Source organism: Narcine bancroftii, chromosome 5 (assembly GCF_036971445.1).
Source record: "Narcine bancroftii isolate sNarBan1 chromosome 5, sNarBan1.hap1, whole genome shotgun sequence".
Taxonomy (NCBI): Eukaryota; Metazoa; Chordata; class Chondrichthyes; order Torpediniformes; family Narcinidae; genus Narcine; species Narcine bancroftii.
Window position 1 is genome coordinate 195008128 of NC_091473.1, and position 18270 is coordinate 195026397.

General features: G+C 52.0%; 1 protein-coding gene across 2 annotated transcripts; it reads left to right on the plus strand.

Annotated features, from left to right (window-relative positions):
* Positions 1 to 4317: 4317 nt before the first annotated feature.
* On the plus strand, positions 4318 to 15919 carry cyp11c1 (cytochrome P450, family 11, subfamily C, polypeptide 1). Of its 2 annotated transcripts, XR_011358175.1 has the most exons (10): positions 4318 to 5170; positions 5336 to 5491; positions 5995 to 6191; positions 6583 to 6786; positions 10279 to 10418; positions 11512 to 11678; positions 12194 to 12272; positions 12697 to 12888; positions 13004 to 13283; positions 15425 to 15919. XR_011358175.1 is itself a non-coding variant. In XM_069940572.1 (9 exons), the coding sequence occupies exons 1-9, from the start codon at positions 4947 to 4949 to the stop codon at positions 13124 to 13126; spliced, it is 1482 nt and encodes a 493-aa protein (XP_069796673.1). In that variant the 5' UTR covers positions 4318 to 4946; the 3' UTR covers positions 13127 to 13934. The 2 variants fall into 2 exon arrangements, 1 of the variants encoding a protein (XP_069796673.1); XM_069940572.1 differs by lacking the exon at positions 15425 to 15919 and having other exon boundaries at positions 13004 to 13934.
* The last annotated feature ends 2351 nt before the right edge of the window (positions 15920 to 18270 follow it).

Sequence of the window (18270 nt, forward strand, 5' to 3'; positions counted from 1 at the left end):
CGTGGAAGTACTTATGGTGGGGTTGTCAATTTTTTTGAAAGATCATGGAATTGGGGGTTTCAGGGAATTAGCACAGGAAGTTGAGGCCTTGGGGCACATTAGCCTTGATGGTGAAGGTGGGACAGGCTTGAGAGGCCAAATGGTCTTTATAAGTGGAGATTGCACTCTTGTTCCACCATTTTATTTTACATTGTACACAGTAACGCAAGTTTATCAGTGGACCTAGTGAGTTTGAAGGGAGGAGATTATTGAAGCTTTTGTGTTTCAGGTTGAGCTGAGGATATTTCTAAGCCTGTCTGGCTGCACAACCCAGCTCCTAGCTACTGCCAAACCATCAGGATTTCCAAACAATTGTCAGTCTCACTGCATTTTGCATTCGTACTGAAATACACTATATTGAATCATGTTGTGGGGAGTATTGAAGCACTCTGTGGGGGGTGGGGGGGGGTCTATCAGGCAGGGTGTGCAGTGTAGATTCTGGGGTCTCTACTATAATTCTGAAACCTCATGAGCTGGTGATGTGAATTCATTACCTCGTCAGGCAAACAGCAGGATTCTAAGGCTGTAATCCAGAAAGCAGACTGTTCTGATTGCTACTGAGGGGTTCACCTTTTGCCTCCCAGAGGGAAATTCATCATAGCCCTGAGGTCTGATTCCCACTCTTGTATCAACCAGCCACCTCTAGGCCTGAGAGGAAGGAAGTCATTCTGAAGCCTGCCTGAAGAAGATCAGAAGGGTTTGCGCTATAGTGGAGTCTATCTGTGGGTGCCCTTGGATGTGTAAAGGGAAGGGATTTCTGTGCAGACTTGAGAGGGGTGGAGTGTTTGAGAGCTGACTAACATGTTGGCCACTTACTGTTAACAGGAAGCAGAAATATTTCTACCGCGGCCACTTGGACTGGGATGATAGCAGTTCTGCTGGACGATATGTACGGGAGAACTGCAAGCCACTAAAGGTAAGTGTACTGTGGTCTCTATTCAGGGCCAGGGATGTGTTATCGGCATCGTATGCTTTTCCATTGCCTGCTTCCATCTCCCCCTCCCTTCTGCTGTTCAAACATTCTTCGGCTCTGTGACTTGACTCTACCAATAACTACAGAAACTCAGCTCATCTGAACCTGGGTTCACCGATTTCCTGCTTGGGGTGGGGGTGAGGAGGGAAGAATCCTAACTCAACTATTGGATAGCTGGTTAAATAATGGTCCACGGGTTCCCATTGGAGGAGCCCATTATATGTCACTGCCCACAGTGTCCCAGTGGAGGAGACTGTTGTATGTCCCTGTCCACAAATGCCTTATTGAAGGAGACTATTGGATGTCCCTACCCACAGTGCCCCATTGGAGGATGATGTTTCTTTTGTAATTGAATCATCCTTTTAAAGACCTTGCTTGCATCCCCGACAGAAGGGATAAAAGTCATGGGGAGTTGTTTGCAAGTTGACCATACAGGAAAGTCATTGAGCACAGAAACAGACCCCTGGACCTCCGGATATTAACAATCCATTTCCAGCATGGAGTGACTGCATGCACACATAGTGCAGGAAGTTGGGATGGAACCCCCGACTCTGGAGCTGTGAGGCAGCTATTTGGGCGATTGTGGGTCGTAATCTCCTTCAATCCCTGAGATGTGCAAGGGGAGAGTGGGTGAATCAGCTGCTGTGGATTGTCCTGTTTTGTGGGAGGAGTTGATGGGGATGGGATGGCCCAGCTCCATACCACATCAGGGAGTGCAGGGCTGGAGGTGATAGTGAAGGCCTTATGCTAACATCTGCGTCCTTTCACAGCGATACATGATTGCCGAGACAGAGGAGCACTGCCAGCTGTTCAACCTGATCGAGAGGATGTTGGAGTATGAGCCCTCAAAGCGGCTGGCACTGGCCGATGCCCTCCGCCACCCCTTCTTTGACTCACTCAGAGCTGAGGCCAAAAGCACAAAACCATGGGACTCCAACCGAGACATCAGCAGATGACCCCGAGCTGGATAGGGGACCTTTGGGGTGGGAGGCAAGGGCAAGAGAGAAGAACCTTTATTTTGTTTAGCCTAACTTATTCCGTCTGACTACGGCCCCATGGAGTCCTTGGCTGCTCTCCCGAGTTGTGGACCCTTCCACTGGCTGTCGCCTCGCGCAGAGCTCCAGGAAGGGGGACGAAGCGGACCAAGAAGCGGACAAATAAACTTTCTTTGTTGTGGAGAAGCAGAAAGCTGCAGGTTGCCTTGGAGCTGGGGAGGGCGGGATGAGAGGACAGCCCTTCCCACACCGTGCAGGGCAGCTGCTGTAAACATGCCCTTCGTCACCCAGATCATCTGGGGGAGTTGGCGGGACTAAATTGGTACCTGGTACAAGGGCATGCTTCTGCTTGTCCATCCACCACCCAGAATCTGGAAAGAAGTCATGTTAAATGGGAGTCAGAAACTGGCCATGGTGGCCACAGACTGGCCTTTGCTAGTCTTATCTCCATCCTTCATGTTTACACAAACTCAGCAGGCATGCTCATAGAAATCGGACAGGGTGGGGTGGGGGGGGCCTCACGGGAAGGGTTAGGCGTTTTTTTTGTTTGTGATGGTTTAAAATAGGTTTATTGAATGTGTTTTTTTATATATATCTATATATTATAAAATAAAACCTTTGTATTGTCTGAGTGGAAATGCACTGCAGTGGGGATGAACAGGCCCCACAGAGCTTGCTGTAGGATTCGGTTTGCCTGTGCTCAATGTTGTGCACGGGGTCTAATTTGGAAGATTGGAGCCACTTTCCTCACTTATCCCGTGCTGTGGCCCTGTTTCATGGCAGGATTTGTCTCTCCCAGCGTCTTCCCTACCTAGCCGGACCTTCGCGGGGTTTTGGGTGATTGTGAGTTCTCCACAGTGCAGTCTGTAGGTGCCTCCGTAACTATGTACCCATCTCACTGTGGTCAAGGACAGATTTGTGGCCTTTTGAGGGGGATGGCTGGAGAGATGGTGCTCAATGTGTCGGCATACTATACAGCTGGTGTAGGTGGTGAAGGCATGAGGGAATAATGGTGAAAGTGTGTTTGCTGCCCCTTCATTGTGCAACAGGGAAGAAAGGTTATACCTTCAACAGGAGCAACTGCCTTTTTCAACCTTTGGTTGCCACAGCCACTGTTACTGAAACCCCATTGACAAATTTCACTGCTGGTAGCCATCCAGGTCTGGCAACTACTATGGACTTGTTTTGAGCAGCTACCATGGGCAGCTGTGGAGGCCTTGGTGTATTTAAGGCAGAGATTGATAGCTATCTTAATAGGGTATCAAGGGTTATGGGGAGAAGGTGGGAGTGGAGCTAAGTGGGAGAATGGATCAGCTCATGATAGAATGGTGGAGCAGACTCAAAGCCAAATTACCCACATCTTGTGGACAGGCAGTGAGGTTGCAGCCAAAGGCCATCTTGTGTTACTGAGGAGTTGTGTTTGCTGCTCGGTGCCTTGCATCGATTTGTACTTGACGTGTGCTGCCATCCCTCCATTTGCCCAACCTTGCTGTTAATGGACCCACACCAGAACATGTGGCTTGGAGTGCCTGAACCTGGAGAGGGGCAGGACCTGCCATCTGGCAGAAGTAGAACTTAAAAAGAATATTCAGTAGGTCAGGCAACATCCACATTTTATCAGGGAGCAGAGGCGGTGGTTGGTAAATGAAGTCCTAGGGTACTGGGAGCAAGAGTTTGAGGGAGACTAGTTGTAGCTCCACCAGCAATGCCTTCACTGTGGTGCTTTTCATGATCCCCATTGGGTTAAAACTTTTCCTCATTGCCTCAATATAATTGCCCCATGTCCAAATACACCCATGTGGCCAATTGATGCGTGATAAGACATTATTAGATTGGTAATGTCACCAGATTTTGGCTAAGACCAGAAGGATTACATAGTCCTTGAGGGGGAGTAGTTGAAGGGAGGGAAAGGTGGGCGGTGTAAGCCAAATACGCAGCAGGGCAACAGCAACTTGGGCTTGAGCATTTAGAAGCAGCGTCCTTTCTGTGTGAAGTTGCAGGAGGTAACGTCAACCTGATGAGCCAAGTGGCCTCCGATGCCCGCCCAAGAAATACTATCCAGTCTCTGGATCGTGCCCTGTTTCTCCACAGGGGAATCGTGCTCCACTCTCTCCCTTCTGGCTGTCGTAGAGCAGAGCACCACTTTGTACTGATGTGGAAGGATTCTGCAACAGCGGGATAATTGGGTCACTCGCTCGACTTATTGGGCAACCAGTCATAATGTTGATGCTTATTAGAGTCCTGAAATCGGTGGTGTGGGGGGGGGGGGGGTTAAGATGTAGGAATCTGGGTTGGGTGGTTTCTCAACAGCTGTATCATTCCACCAGATCATGAGTAGAATCAGCCTTTCTGCTTCTATTGTGCATTAACCTGGCAATGGAACACATTCTCCACTATCCTGTCGACACACCGTCCCATCACACACCCCCGGGGTCAGACACAGGGTGAAGCTCCTTCCACACTGTCCCATCACACACCCCCGGGGTCAGACACAGGGTGAAGCTCCTTCCACACTGTCCCATCACACACTCCCAGGTTGTGATTGTGTGTCTTGCTTCCTCTTAGTCTCTCTTCCTTCAGCTCTCATTCCCCCAGTCAATGACAACCTCCCGAAGATAGTTGTCTGTGCGATTCCATGGCCTGTGGCATCCTGTTATCTTGAGGCTCCACTGACATTGCCCCTCGAACATCACGAGTCAATGTCAAGGTTGGCATGTTCCAGCCCACGTATTCACTACTGACCTGTGTTTCCCTCTTGTGGAGTCACGTGCAGGTCCCATCTCCCCGTTCCCTCCTCTCTCGCCACCTCCCTTCTCCTTTCTCCCCCTCCAGTCCCTGTGCGTGACTGCCTTGTCAGTCTGCAGCGCTTCCCTCCCCACCACGAGGTGGTCAGGTCCAGTACTTAAGCGCAGCCCCACGACCGGTGGGTCAGAGTCCCAATGAGAGGGCTGAGGGGAAGGATGTGGGACATCCCGAGGGCAGGGTGTCCTGTCGCATCTGGCCACGTCTCCCAGGCGGACGGAGGACAGCTCCTTCCCTACCAGGCCATCCCAGCGGTGGGGCGGAACGGCTGGGTCAACCTGTACCGGCTGTGGCGGAGTGGGTTCAGTAACCTGCACCTGTCCACGACCCGCAACTTCCAGGACCTGGGACCCATCTACAGGTGGGGGCAACCTCTTCTCCCCCCCCCCCAATCTCTTCCCCCCCCCCACCCCCACTCTCTCCCCTCCCCAACCACATTAGTACTAAAGTCGGAATGAGACCCTAAACGGATGTGCAGTGGTGGGAGGGGGAAGGTTCCGATCCCACCTCTTGGTGTCTCCCACAGGGAGAAGTTGGGGACGAGGGAGAGTGTCTTCATCTACCATCCAGACGACGCAGCCGTCTTGTTCCAGTCGGAGGGTCCAACCCCCCGGAGAGTGATACTGGAGTCATGGCTGGCCCATCGACATCACCGGCACCAGAAGTGCGGCATCTTTCTCAAGTAAGTGGGGCTGAGATCCCTCGGCGGGGAAAGGGAGATCTATCACTGTGTGGGGGAGGGGGAGTGAGTGGGGAAATGCTACGGCGGAACGGAGAGTCGGGGCACTAGGAGGTGGGGGGACTGATGGGGAGAGAAGGGCCGAGGGGTTGGGGAGAGGAACAGGCGCAGGGAGGTGATGGGGAAGGGGGGAAGGAGTCTGGGTTGGGAGACTGATGAAGAAGGAAGTTATAAGGGGTCAGCTTTGGTGGGTGGGTGAGAGGTCAGTGATGGGGTGGTCTGGTGGCCAGAGGTCAGCGATTGGGGGGGGTCTGATGGCCAGGGGTCAGCGATTGGGGGGTGTTGTGGCCAGGGGTCAGCGATGGGGTGGGGGGGGGGTCTGATGGCCAAGGGTCAGCGATTGGGGGTGTTTGGTGGCCAGGAGTCAGCGATTGGGGGGGGGTTTGGTGGCGGAGGGGTCTGGAGTCGGTGCCGAACACTGACCAAGACAGGCCCTGTTTCCACAGGGACGGCTGGGAGTGGTGGGAGGAGCGGCTGGTGTTGAACCAGGTGGTGATGAAGCCGGAGTCGGTCAGCCGGTTTGGTTCCCTGCTGGAGCCCGTGGCCAAGGACTTTGTCCTCAGTATCCAACGCAGGCTGGGATCGAGCGGTTCCTCGTCTCCCACCAATCTCCTGCCACAGCTCATGCAGTTCGCTCTTGAGTGTAAGTGCAGCCTAGGGTGGGGGGGGGCAAAGATTTCCATTCCCACCCCAATCCCCCCACCCTCTCCCAGCATCGCACTTGCATATGGCACAATTAACACCTCGTAGCAGAAAATAAGCTGTGGGGAGATGCCCCCTCCCTCCTCTGCCCCTGGGGTGCGGAACACCCCCCCACCGCCTCTCTCCTCCGTCCCGGAGGTGCGGAACACTCCCCCCCCCCGCTTCTCTCCTCCACCCCGGGGGTGTGGAACACCCCCCCACCTCCATCCTCCACCCCGGAGGTGCGGGACCCCTCCTGCCGCAGGCCCTGGACATCCCCCCTTCTGCCGCGGGCCCGGGGCGCCTCTCCCCCTTCTTCTGGTGGGGGATCTAACTAACATGCCTGTGTGCAGCCAGCGTCCACTTGCTGTATGGTGAACGGCTCGGCCTCCTCGAAGACCAGGTGAAGCTGCCATCAGAGCGGTTTCTCTGGGCCGTCAGGAACATGTTGCGGAGCACCGTTCCTCTGCTCCATGTGCCCATGTCGCTGGCTCGCCAGCTGCGCCTCCGAGCCTGGCGGAACCTTGTCGAGTCCTGGGACATCATTTTCGAGCACGGTGAGGACAAGCAGATCAGGAGGCTGCCTTGCTGCTTTAAGGGGTGGGGGTCTCCTCTGTTTGTGGGGAGGTGCTGCCTAGGGGGGGGGGGTGGGGGGGCAAGACCACCAGAGTTTGGCTCTGTGCCAGGATTGGGCTTCTGTGAAATCTTTCAGTGCAGCTGGCCTGCAGAGACCCAGGGTCGATTTTGACCACTGCTGTCTGTGTAGAGTTTGCACGACTTCCCAGTAACTGCATGACTCACCACCCCCTACCATGGCTGATCACCCACTGTAACCTGTCTCCAGTGTGTGGGTAGCGGAGAGTTGATTGGGCCATTCAACCCAACCTGCCCGTGCCGACCAGTCACCTCCGCAGCTTGACCTGCTTTCCCACTCCCTCTGTGGGTCTGAGCTTGAAATTCCTTCAACCAACCATTCCCCATGTCTGCAGCCAGCCATTCATGTTTGACCCCGGCCGTCCCCCATTGTCAACGCTGTCAGGGGAACCCCAGATCAGGAGCAATGTATCTGATTACATGAGAAATAGGAGCAGGAGTTGGCCATCTGGCCCGTCAAGCCAGTTCCGCCATTCAATGTGATCTAATGATAGGCTCGTCTCCACCCTTAATTCCTCTACTATGTAAAAATCTATCCAACATTGTCTTAAATATACTTACTGAGGTCGCCTCCACTGCTTCAGTGGGCAGCGAATTCTACAGATTCCCCACCCTCTGGGAAAAGCAGTTCCTCCTCATCTCCGTCCTAAATCTACTCCCCTGAGGCTATGTCCTCTAGTTCTGTCTCCCCCACGAATGTGAACAAGTTGCCTTCTTCTTGGACAGCCTTGAACCAGCTTTGGCTTTTCCAATTTGAGTTCACTCTGCCCCTGCCTCTTTGCACCTTTCCTCCTACTCCTGTCTTCACTTTTTGTAGAGAGCTAATGCATGGTAACAGACCCTTGCCCGTGCTGCCCAAGTACACCCATGTGACTCATTATCCTACAATCACCACCACCCCCCCCCCGTACTCTTTGAAGAGTGGGAGGAAACCCATGGGGAAAATGTAGTCTCCTTACAGACAGTGGAGGGTTTGAACCTGGGTTACTGACACTGTCATGGCATGTGCTAACCACTACACTGACCATGTTTTCTTTCAGACATCCTAACTTTTCCCCCTTAGTCTCCCCCTCTACGTGCCTCTCCCCTCTCTCCTATTACCTCTTGGCATCTTGCCAGCTTCTTGTACACCTCACACCTTTCCTTTCCCCCTTTAGACCTGCCCTTTTCGGGAAGAGGGCCTTGACTATAGAGAAAGTGATGGTGAATCTGCAGGGGACATCTCCTGCACCTGGTGCTCCCATCTGGCTTTCGCTACATCAGAGAGAATGGACACAGACTGGGAGATTGTCCGCTTCAGTGGCAAGGATCTCCCAGTGGCCAACCATTTCCATTCTGCACCCCACTCCTGCATTGACACGTCTGTCCATGACCTCATGTACTGTCCCACCCACACCATCCGTAGATTGGAGGAACAACCTCTTGTATACACCCCATTCTCACTCATCCCTGTCTCCTCCAGCTCTCCACCCCCTTCCCTCTCCATTCCCAGAGCCATCCCCCCCTCCCCCTGTTTGCTGGTGTGCCCTCTCTCCCTTATCCACCAATTGCCTCCTGCCTGTGGGCCTAATCTGCCAACACCCCCCCCCCCACCATCTTGTTTGGGTGCCTGTCTACATTTTGATGAAGGGCTCAAGCCCAAAACATTAGTTATGTATCTTCATCTTTGCTACATAAAGGTCACTGTTTGACCTGCTGAGTTTCTCTGTTGTGTCTACTTCAACCTCCATATCTGCTGGCTTTTGTGTTGTTCTCTCTCTAGTCAGTGACTTCCCATTTATCCCTCGGAATCTTTCCTCAATCCCTTCCTCCAGCAGTTTGTATCACACTCCCACAACCCTCTGCGTGAAGGAATTACCCTTTCCTCCCAAAGCGTAGCAGGGGTCGCTGCTGGGCCCACAACTGTTCACAATGTAAGTAAACAATCTGGAAGAGGGGACAGGGCGTCGTGTGTCTACGTTTGCTGATGGCACTAAATTGAGTGGAAAAGCAAATTGTACAGGGTACAGAGAATCTGCAGAGGAATATCGATAGGTTACATGAGCAGGCAAGGGTCTGGCAGATGGAGGACAATGTTGGTAAATGTGAGGTCGTACATTTTGGAAGATTAGAATATTATTTAAATGGCAGATGATTGCAGTGCGCTGCCGTGCAGAAGGACTTGGGAAGGCTTGTGCATGAATCGCAAAAGGTTGGTTTGCAGGTGCAGTAGGTTGTCAGGAAGGCAAATGGAACATTGCCCTTCATTGGCTGGAGAGATTGAATTAGGAGCAGGGAGGTTATGCTGCAACTGTCCAAGGTCCTGGTGAGGCTGCATCTGGAGAACTGCGTGCAAGTCAGATTTCAGATTTATTGTCAGAATACATACATACAACCCTGAGATTCTTTTACCTGCAGACAAGGCAGAATTTCTACTAATTCTGCAAAAAATAAACTCTACACAGTGTAATCATGTAAACAAAGACCTCTAAACAGATAACAAATGTAAACAAAGTGTAATATTGGAGAGAATAAATGAGTCCCTGATTGAGTTTGTGGTGAGGAGTCTGATGGTGGAGGGGGTAGCAGCTGGTCCTGAACCTGGTTGTTCTGTTCTCCTTACTTGAGGAAGGATGGACCGGCTTTGGAGGAGGTTCACCAGATTGATTCCAGAGATGAGAGGGGTTGGCCTATGAGGAGAGATTGAGTCATCTTGGACTGCACTCGCTGGAATTTAGAAGAATGACAGGGGATTTTATATGTTTCTATAAGGCATGGATTAGATAGAGGTAGGTAAGTTGTTGAATGATACCAGAATGAGGGGACACAGCCTCAAGATTCAGGGGAGTAGATTTAGGATGGAGATGAGGAAGAACAGCTTTTCCCAGAGGGTGGGGAATCTGTGGAATTCGCTGCCCATTGAAGCGGTGGAGAGGACCTCAGTAAATATATTCAAGACAAGGTTGGATAGATTTTTACATTGTAGGGGAATTAGGGGTGGAGACGATCCTATCATTAGATCACAGTGAATGGCGGAACAGGCTTGACGGGCCGGATGGCCGACTCCTGCTCCCATTTCTCAGTTCTCATGCTCCCTTTAAACCTTTCCCTCACTCACTCACAGTCCCCACTCACCTTGAACCTGCGCCCTCTAGCTTTGGACTCCCTTAACCTGGGGAAATGACCCTACATGTTTGAGGATCAGCACAGCCACTGATGGGCTGAATGGCTGTCTCTTGTATCCTGAGCAAATGCAGCCTGGCCAGAGTCCACTGAAGCGTGGGTCTCTGGGGCGTGCAGAACCTATGAGATCTTGCTGTGTAGCACTGGAGTGGGCGTGGCAGGGCAACCAGGCCTTGGGGGAAGAGTAGGGGGGTGGTGAGCACCCAGTCATCTGCCTTGTGGTCTGCTTACAGCGGACCATTGCATGAATCAGCTGCAGAAGAAGGATCAGCAGTGCCCTGGTGTCCTGAGTGAGCTCCTGTCTCACTCCCAGCTGCCATTCGACATCCTCAAAGCCAATGCCACTGAGATGATGGTTGGGAGTGTGGATACGGTGAGTGGGGGAGGAAGAAGGTGGTTTGCCAGGAGAAGGGGTGAGTGACGAGGGAGAGGTTCAGAGTAGAGGGGAAGGATGGTCTGGGGGTGTAAGGTGGGAAGGGAGTGGTGTGGGGAGATTGGGGGCCAGGGTAGAGATAATGGACATGATGTTGAAGCTCTATAGGGCACTGATGAGACCCTATGGAGAATGCAAGCAGTTTTGGGCTCCTCATTGAAGATCGGATGTGCTGTCATTGGAGAGGGTTCAGAGAAGGTTCACAATAACGATTCCAGGAATGAAAGGGTTTTTGTATGAGGATCATTTGACGGCTCTTGGCCTGTACTCCTGGAATTTAGGAGGATAAGGGTGGATCTCATTGAAACATTTTGAATGTTGAAAGGTGTGGACAGAGATGTGGAAAGGTTGTTTCCCCTGGTAGGAGAGTCCTGGAGAAGAGGGCACAACTTCAGCATTGAAGGGGTCCACTTAGAAGAGAGATATGGAGGAATTTCTTCAGCCAGAGGGAGGTGAATCTAGAATTTGTTGCTATTGGCAGTTGTGGAGGCCAGGTCATTGGGGGTATTTAAGGCAGAGATTGATAGGTTCTTGATTAGCCAGGGCATCAAAGGTTATGGAGAGAAGGCCCAACAGTGGGGCTGTAGGGAAATGGATCAGGTCACGATTGAATGGTGGGGCAGACTCGATGAGCTGAGTGGACCATTTCTGCTCTTGTGCCTTGTGGTCTTGGGTCCAGAGGAGAGGGAGCATCTAGAGGAATGAGGGGAGCTGGGAGGAGGATAGAGGGAGGTGTGAGTAGCAGGGGAGTGGGATGTTCTTGGGGAGGGTGGGGATGGGTGCGGGGGAAAGGGGGGTGGCGAGGGAGGGGGCGTGAGGGGCTGGGATGTGGTGGGAGAGAGGTGTCCATGCATTTAGGGAGGGGATGGTGTGGTGAAGCATTATGTGAGGGGCATGGAGAGGGGAGGAGGAGCTGAGGGGCCCCTGTAAGCCGGTGTTGGATTGATGGGAGCACGGCTGAGCTGTGGGGGGGGGGGGGGGGGGAGTTGGTACGCAGTGTTAAACTTCTCTCTCTCTATCTCCTACCCATCAGACTGCGCACAGCCTGCTATTCACACTTTTCGAACTTGCTCGCAACCCAGAGCTACAGACGGCTCTGAGCCAGGAGGCCACTCGTGCTTACCAACAGGCAGAGGGGGATGTGGGCAAGCTCTTCCTCAATACCCCTCTGCTCAGAGCAGCCATCAAAGAGACCCTACGGTAAATGGGCAATTAGAACATCAGTCACTCCCCCAGGGTTAGGGAGAAGGAGAATTAGCCAGGGCCCCTGTTCCTTGTCACGGCCCAGTGACACCAGGGTCCCTGCTCCCCATCATTGCCTAGTGACCCCATGGTTGGGGAGGTGGAATCGGCCAGGGTCCCTGCTCCCTGTCACTGCCCAGTGACCCCAGGGTTGGGGAGGTGGAATCAGCCGGAGTCCCTGCTCCCCGTTACCGCCCAGTGACCATGGGGTTGGGGGGGGGGGGAATCATCCAGGGTCCCTGCTCCCCGTCATGGTCCAGTGACCCCAGGGTCAGAGAGAGGGGGGAATTGTGATTATCCTACCAGTGGGGGTGAGGAGTGAGTGCCCTGCTCATTGAGGAAGGTTGGAAGAACGGGCTATCAGTATGGCAGCTGTCTGCACCAGGGTGTGCTGAGATTGCCAGGGGAAGGGTCTATGCTGTGTGTACTGGTGTCCGTAGCTGGCTGTGTCTGCCTTACTCTCTCTGTTGCAGACTTTACCCCATTGGTCTCAGCCTTCAACGTTACGTGGTCAGGGACATTGTCCTCCGGAATTACCACATCCCTGCTGGGGTAAAGCCACATCCTCGAATGTAGGGGAGGGGGAAGCAAGGAAGAAGGGGCGATGAGGAGGGAGCTCCGTGCTGCTGTGAGGGGTGGGGGTGAGGAGGGAGCCCCCTCTGCGGGAAGGGGTGAGGAGGGAGCCCCCACTGCGGGAAGGGGTGGAGGAGGGAGCCCCCACTGTGGGAAGGGGTGGAGGAGGGAGCCCCCACTGTGGGAAGGGGTGGAGGAGGGAGCCCACACTGTGGGAAGGAGGGAGGAGGGAGCCCCACTGTGGGAAGTGGGAGGAAGGAGGGAGCCAGGCACGGGGAGGGAAACTGACACTGTGGGGGGGGGGGGCGCGAGGACAGGGAGGGGGTGTTGCTTGTCCATGGTCTGGTGCGGGGTGCGCAGACATGGGGCACACTGCCCTGAAGCCGCCTCCTTCCTCTCTCAGACCCTTGTTCATGTGGTCCTCTACACCTTGGGCCGGAGCCCGGAGATCTTTCCCGATCCTGGGAGCTACAAGCCTAGCCGGTGGCTCTCCAGCCAGTTCCACCAGTTCCAGGCTCTGGCCTTTGGCTTCGGAGTGCGGCAGTGCATTGGGCGCAGGATGGCCGAGGCAGAGATCAAGCTCTTCCTGATCCACGTGAGTTCTCTGCGCTGGATTGTTTCTGTTCCTCTCCCCACCTCTCCCCCCCCCCTATCTCTCTTTCCCCCCCCCCCATTGTTATTAATCATCTGTATCATTATCGTCCCTGCAGATTTTGAGGAAGTTTCGTGTGGACACCCTCTCTACAGCAGACATTAAGCTGCTCTACCCCTTCATTGTGATGGTGGATGATCCCCCTTTGCTTTCACTCAGACCCATCCCACGACAGGCCTAGGTTTCGCTCTCTGATCAGCCCAGCATCAAGGACATCGCGGCGAAGCCCCTGCAAGTCTCTGCTCCAGTTTTCCCTTCTCTCACCCGACCGGTCAGGCTCGCAGCGCCCATCAGAAGTAGAGAGTGACCAAGATTTCAGTCCTGGGCCCTTTGTCAAGGTGTGAGCAAAAAGCAGGAACCAAATGGTGGGGGTGGGGGGCAGGGGGCAGAGTTCATCCCAACCGGTAAGTGAGAGGTGGATATGGATGGGAGGGTTGAAGAGAGTCTCTCTCTCAGTGGGGATGGGAGCTGGAGAAAAGAAGAATGAGGGATTGGGAAAGAGATAAATGGGAGGGGAGCAGCTCCTTTCCTCCAGCTCCCCACCCATTTCCCTCTCCTTTCTCTCCTGGCCCCCCCCCCCCCATCCATGTCTACCTATAGCCCCTTACCTGTGGGCCTGTGCCCCATCCCTCCTCCTCTTTCCCCTAACCCCACCATTTTATCTGGAAGCCTGCCTGCATTTTGCTCGTACCTTGATGAAGGCCTCAGGCCTGAAACATTGGTTATAGATATTTTTACCTTTGCTGTATAATGGACATTGTTTGACCTGCTCAGTTTCTCCAATGTTGTCTTTCTACTTCAACCATGGCATTGGCTTTAGTAAAACACAAAAATCTGCAGACGCCATGGATGCAGTAAAAAAACAATGTTGGAGAAACGCAACAGGTCAAACCGTGCCCTTTATGTTGATTATTGCATCTTTGTAATGTTTCGGGCTGGAGTCCCTCAAGGTATGAGCAAAATGTAAGCAAGCATCTGAACAAAAGAGTTGGGCAGGTGGGGGAAGGGGGGGGGAGTTGTGATCGCAAGGGCAGGAGGTGATAAGTGGAGGAGGGAGTAATCAAGGGGAGGGGGGATGGCTGGGTGAATTGAGGGGGAAGGGGTGGAGGACGGCAGGTTAGCAGAAACTGGAGAAGCCATTTGTCTGGAGGGAGCCCGACAGAAAATCAGGTGTGGTTCCCCCAATTAGCGGGATAGTACATGAGGCCATTGTGAGTAGGGGAGGGTGGCACAGATCTGAGATGGCTGGCCACTGAGAGCTCTCCGTCACTGGTGTGGACAGAGCGAAGTCTGTAGACGTTCGTGTTTGACTTTGACCTGCTGAATTTCTCTGGCATTTTCTTGTATTAAGGTCCAGAGTCAAGGGTCAGGGAGGCCCAGGCACCGAGGCTGCAGGTCATAACATGATGGCTTGGTCAACGTGGATGTTTGGGGGTCAGAGGACAGGTGTCAGGGACAACAGTAGAGGGTTCTATGTCATGGGTAGGTCAAATGTGAGGAGTCTGGGGATAGGAGCAGCACGTTCTCTGTTATTGAGGGGCCTAAGATTAGTAGAATGGGGTTGGGAAAAGGAGAATATGATTCTAACCTATGGGGGTGGTTGAAGGTGAAGAGGTCAGGGTTAGGTGCAGGAGGTTATAGGTCATGTATGGCTCAAAGGTGCGGGGTTGGGGTCACAAGGAGAAGGTGAGGGGGGAATGGGCTGTCTGAGGGTTAAAATTCAAGAATATTGATTATGGGTTTTGTATGGGTTCAAGGCCAGGCGGGTTGGGATAGGGCAGTAGTTCTCAATCCTTTTTTTCCCCACTTGAGTCAAGTTTGTCATCCGATAGTACAACCTGACAAAACAGCAAAACACGCAGACACACAACCAGACATAACACAGACAGACAAACAGTACGTATGCTGGTCAAGTATTCATCTATATTTGAATAAATCAATAAATATTGCGTTGTGAATATGAGAGTCTCGGAGGATGAGTCCAAGCAGTTCCTTTGGTCGTTCAGCATTCTCACTGCCCATGGAAAGAAGCCGTTCCTCAGCCTGGTGGTGCTGGCTCTGATCCTCCCGATGGGAACAGCTGAAAGATGTGGGTGGGGTGCAAGGGGTCCTCGATGGTTTGGCACACCCTCTTCTGACAATGATCCCAGTAGATCACATTGATGGTGGGGAGGGAGACTCCAGTGAGCCCTGGGATGGAATTTCATACCACTCTCATATCTGAGAAAGACGTCTTCTCCAAGCTTGTGTTGGTTCTAGATTGGTGTTGTAGGCTCCTGCAAAATGGTGGGACTACTCCAGTTGATGACTCCTTTGATAATGGAGACAATGGCATTTCATCAGAAATTTATTGTCATGAAATTCAGTTTTGTGGCAGCGTCACAGTGCGAACATTCATACTGTAACCATTTTACAATATTACTATAAAAATAATAGTGCACAAAAAGTAAGGCAGTGTCTTTGTTCATTGATCATTCAGGAATCTGATGGTGGAGGGGAAGAAACTGTCCTTGAGTTCATCTTTAGGCTCCTGATGGTAGCAGAGTGAAGAGGGCACGGCCTAGGTGGTGGGGGGTCTTTGAGGAGAGAGGCTGCTTTTTTAAGACACCACCTCGTGTAGATGTCTGCGATGGAGTGAGGTCTGGTGTTTGTGATGTCACAGGCCGAGTGAACAACCCTCTGGAGTTTATTCTTGTCCTGAGAGTTGGTGCCTCCACACCAGACAGTGATGCAATTGGCCAGAATGCTTTCCACGGTCCACCTGTGGAAGAGTCTTCAGTGACCTACTGAATCTCCTCACAAGGTATAGTCACTAGCAAGCCTTCTTTGTGATTGCGTCAACATGATGGCTCCAGAACACATCCTCGGAAATGTTGGCCCCCAGGAATTAAAAGTTCTCAACCCTCCGCTACTGAGCTTTAGATGAGGACTGGGTCATGTTCCCCTTGTGATGTTTCTTCTATTACAATAAAGAGACGGGTTCTTTTTAAGACAACTAGATTTATTAACTCAGCAAACAGCATGAAGCACAAAAATACTCATGCCAGACCTCCCGTGGTGGCATCTATCTTGAATCTACCCAAGATGCAACATTCCCCAGTTGCTATACACTCAGTTTCTGACTCTTCCTGGTGGTAGCACTCTATCACTACATCCCCTTTCCTTGAGATGTTTAATCAAACATGACATTAATACAGTATGCTTTCAATTTAAAGTTCAACACAAACATAACGTGAACATCAGCAGCACAAACTTTTAAGTATGCAGTTTTCTTCTTTTATAGATTCAGTCTGTCAGGTGTTTGATAACTCGTGGATCTTCTTAACACAGGTGCTTGTGTCGACTCTGCTGGTCCACTACTGTCTAGCACTGGTGGTGTTTACTCTGTTGTTGTGCAGGCTGGATCCTTTGCATTTATCTGTTCCTGCAGTATCTCTGGTATTTTTAGCAGGCTCCTTCGATTCCTCCTCAGCATTTGACCCTCCTCTGTTCTGACAGTGTAAGATTATGGATTTACTTCTCCCAGAACAGTGGCCCTTTCTGTCACAGGGTAAGGCATCACATCCTCACTAAAGGCCCCCCACTTTACACCAGAGCACACCGCCTCCCGTCAGATAAATCCACCCTCGACGAGGAGTTTTTTAAAATGGAAGAACTCGGGATTGTCTGCCGTTCCAACAGTCCCTGGGGCTCTCCTCTCCACGTGGTCCCTAAGGCATCAGGGAGTTGGAAACCATGCAGGGACTACCGCTGGCTAAATGAAGCCACCATGCTGGATAGATACCCCGTCCCACATATTTGGGACTTTTCCACAAACCTGCAGGGGGCACGGATATTTTCCAAAATCGACCTAATCCAGGCTATCATCAGATCCCTGTTCACCCTGAGGATATCGTGAAGACTGCCATTATTACACCATTTGGGCTGTTCAAATTCCCCAAAATGCCCTTTGGCCTAAAAACGCCACACAGACCTTTCGAACGCTTATGGATGCTGTGAGAAGAGATTTGAAGTTTGTGTTCATCTGCCTCGATATAATTCTGATTGGAGCCATGACCTCGCTGAACACACTGCTCACATCAGACAGTTGTGCCACAGATTGAGTGAGTTTGGCCTGACAATTAATCCAGCAAAATGCCAGTTTGGCAAAGACTCAATTGACTTTTTAGGTCACAGGATCAACTACCATGGGGTTAAACCACTTCCCAACAAAGTAGAGGCCATTTTGGGCCTTCCCCAAACCTACAACTGTAAGGGTGAATTTTTACCGCAGATTCCTGCCGGGGGCAGCTCACACCATGAAACCTTTATTCTCCCTTATTACCAGTACGAAGAAGGTGATTTTGTGGAACCAAGAGGCATCCAATGCGTTCCAGGCAACAAAAGATGCCCTGGCTAATGCTGTCTTCCTGATACACCCTAAAGCTGATGCCCCCACCGCTCTCACAGTGGATGCTTCTGACACAGCAGTAGGGGGAGTCTGTGGACACTGGTAACCCCTTGCATTTTTCAGTAGACATTTGAACTGAAATATAGTGCTTTTGATAGAGAACTCCTGGCATTGTACCTGGCATCAGACATTTTAGATATTTCCTTGAGGGCAGAAAGTTCCAAACTTTTAGACCACAAGAGTACCCTCATCTTCACCTTCACTAAAGATTCTGACATGTGGTCAGCCAGGCCACAGAGGCACGTTTCATATATTTCAGAATTTTCTACTGACATTCAGCATATTGTGGTAAAATCCAATGTGGTGGCCGATGCCTTGTCATGTTCCACATTATAGACAGTTCACACCTCAACATTATTGACTATAGGGCTCTGGCTGAAGCAAAGGCAGCGGGCAAGGTCATCGATGCATATCACGCTGCGATTACTGGCCTCCAGTTGGAGGACATACAACTTGGCCCTGGGGAACAGACCATCCTGTGTGACACGTCTATGGGTAAGCTTCGTCCCATCATTCCCACTACCTTTAGGAGGTGCATTTTTGAGGCCATACACAACCTGGCACACCCCACCATCAAAATGACTGTCAAAATGGTTGCTAGTCAATTTTTCTGGCATGGCCTCCGCAAAGAGGTCAGCCAGTGGAGCCAGGAGTTGTACATGGTGCCAGACCTCAAAAATCTATACCCACACTAAAGAGCCCCCCCCCCATAGTCATTTCAACCACCACAATGCCATTTCAGCCACGTCCTCGTAGATCTGGTGGGTCCCCTACCAATATCCAGAGGCACACGCTACTTACTGACCCTAGTAGACAGGTTGACTAGAAGGCATCCTTTTGCCAGAGACCTCTACGGAAATGTGTGCCAGGGCCCT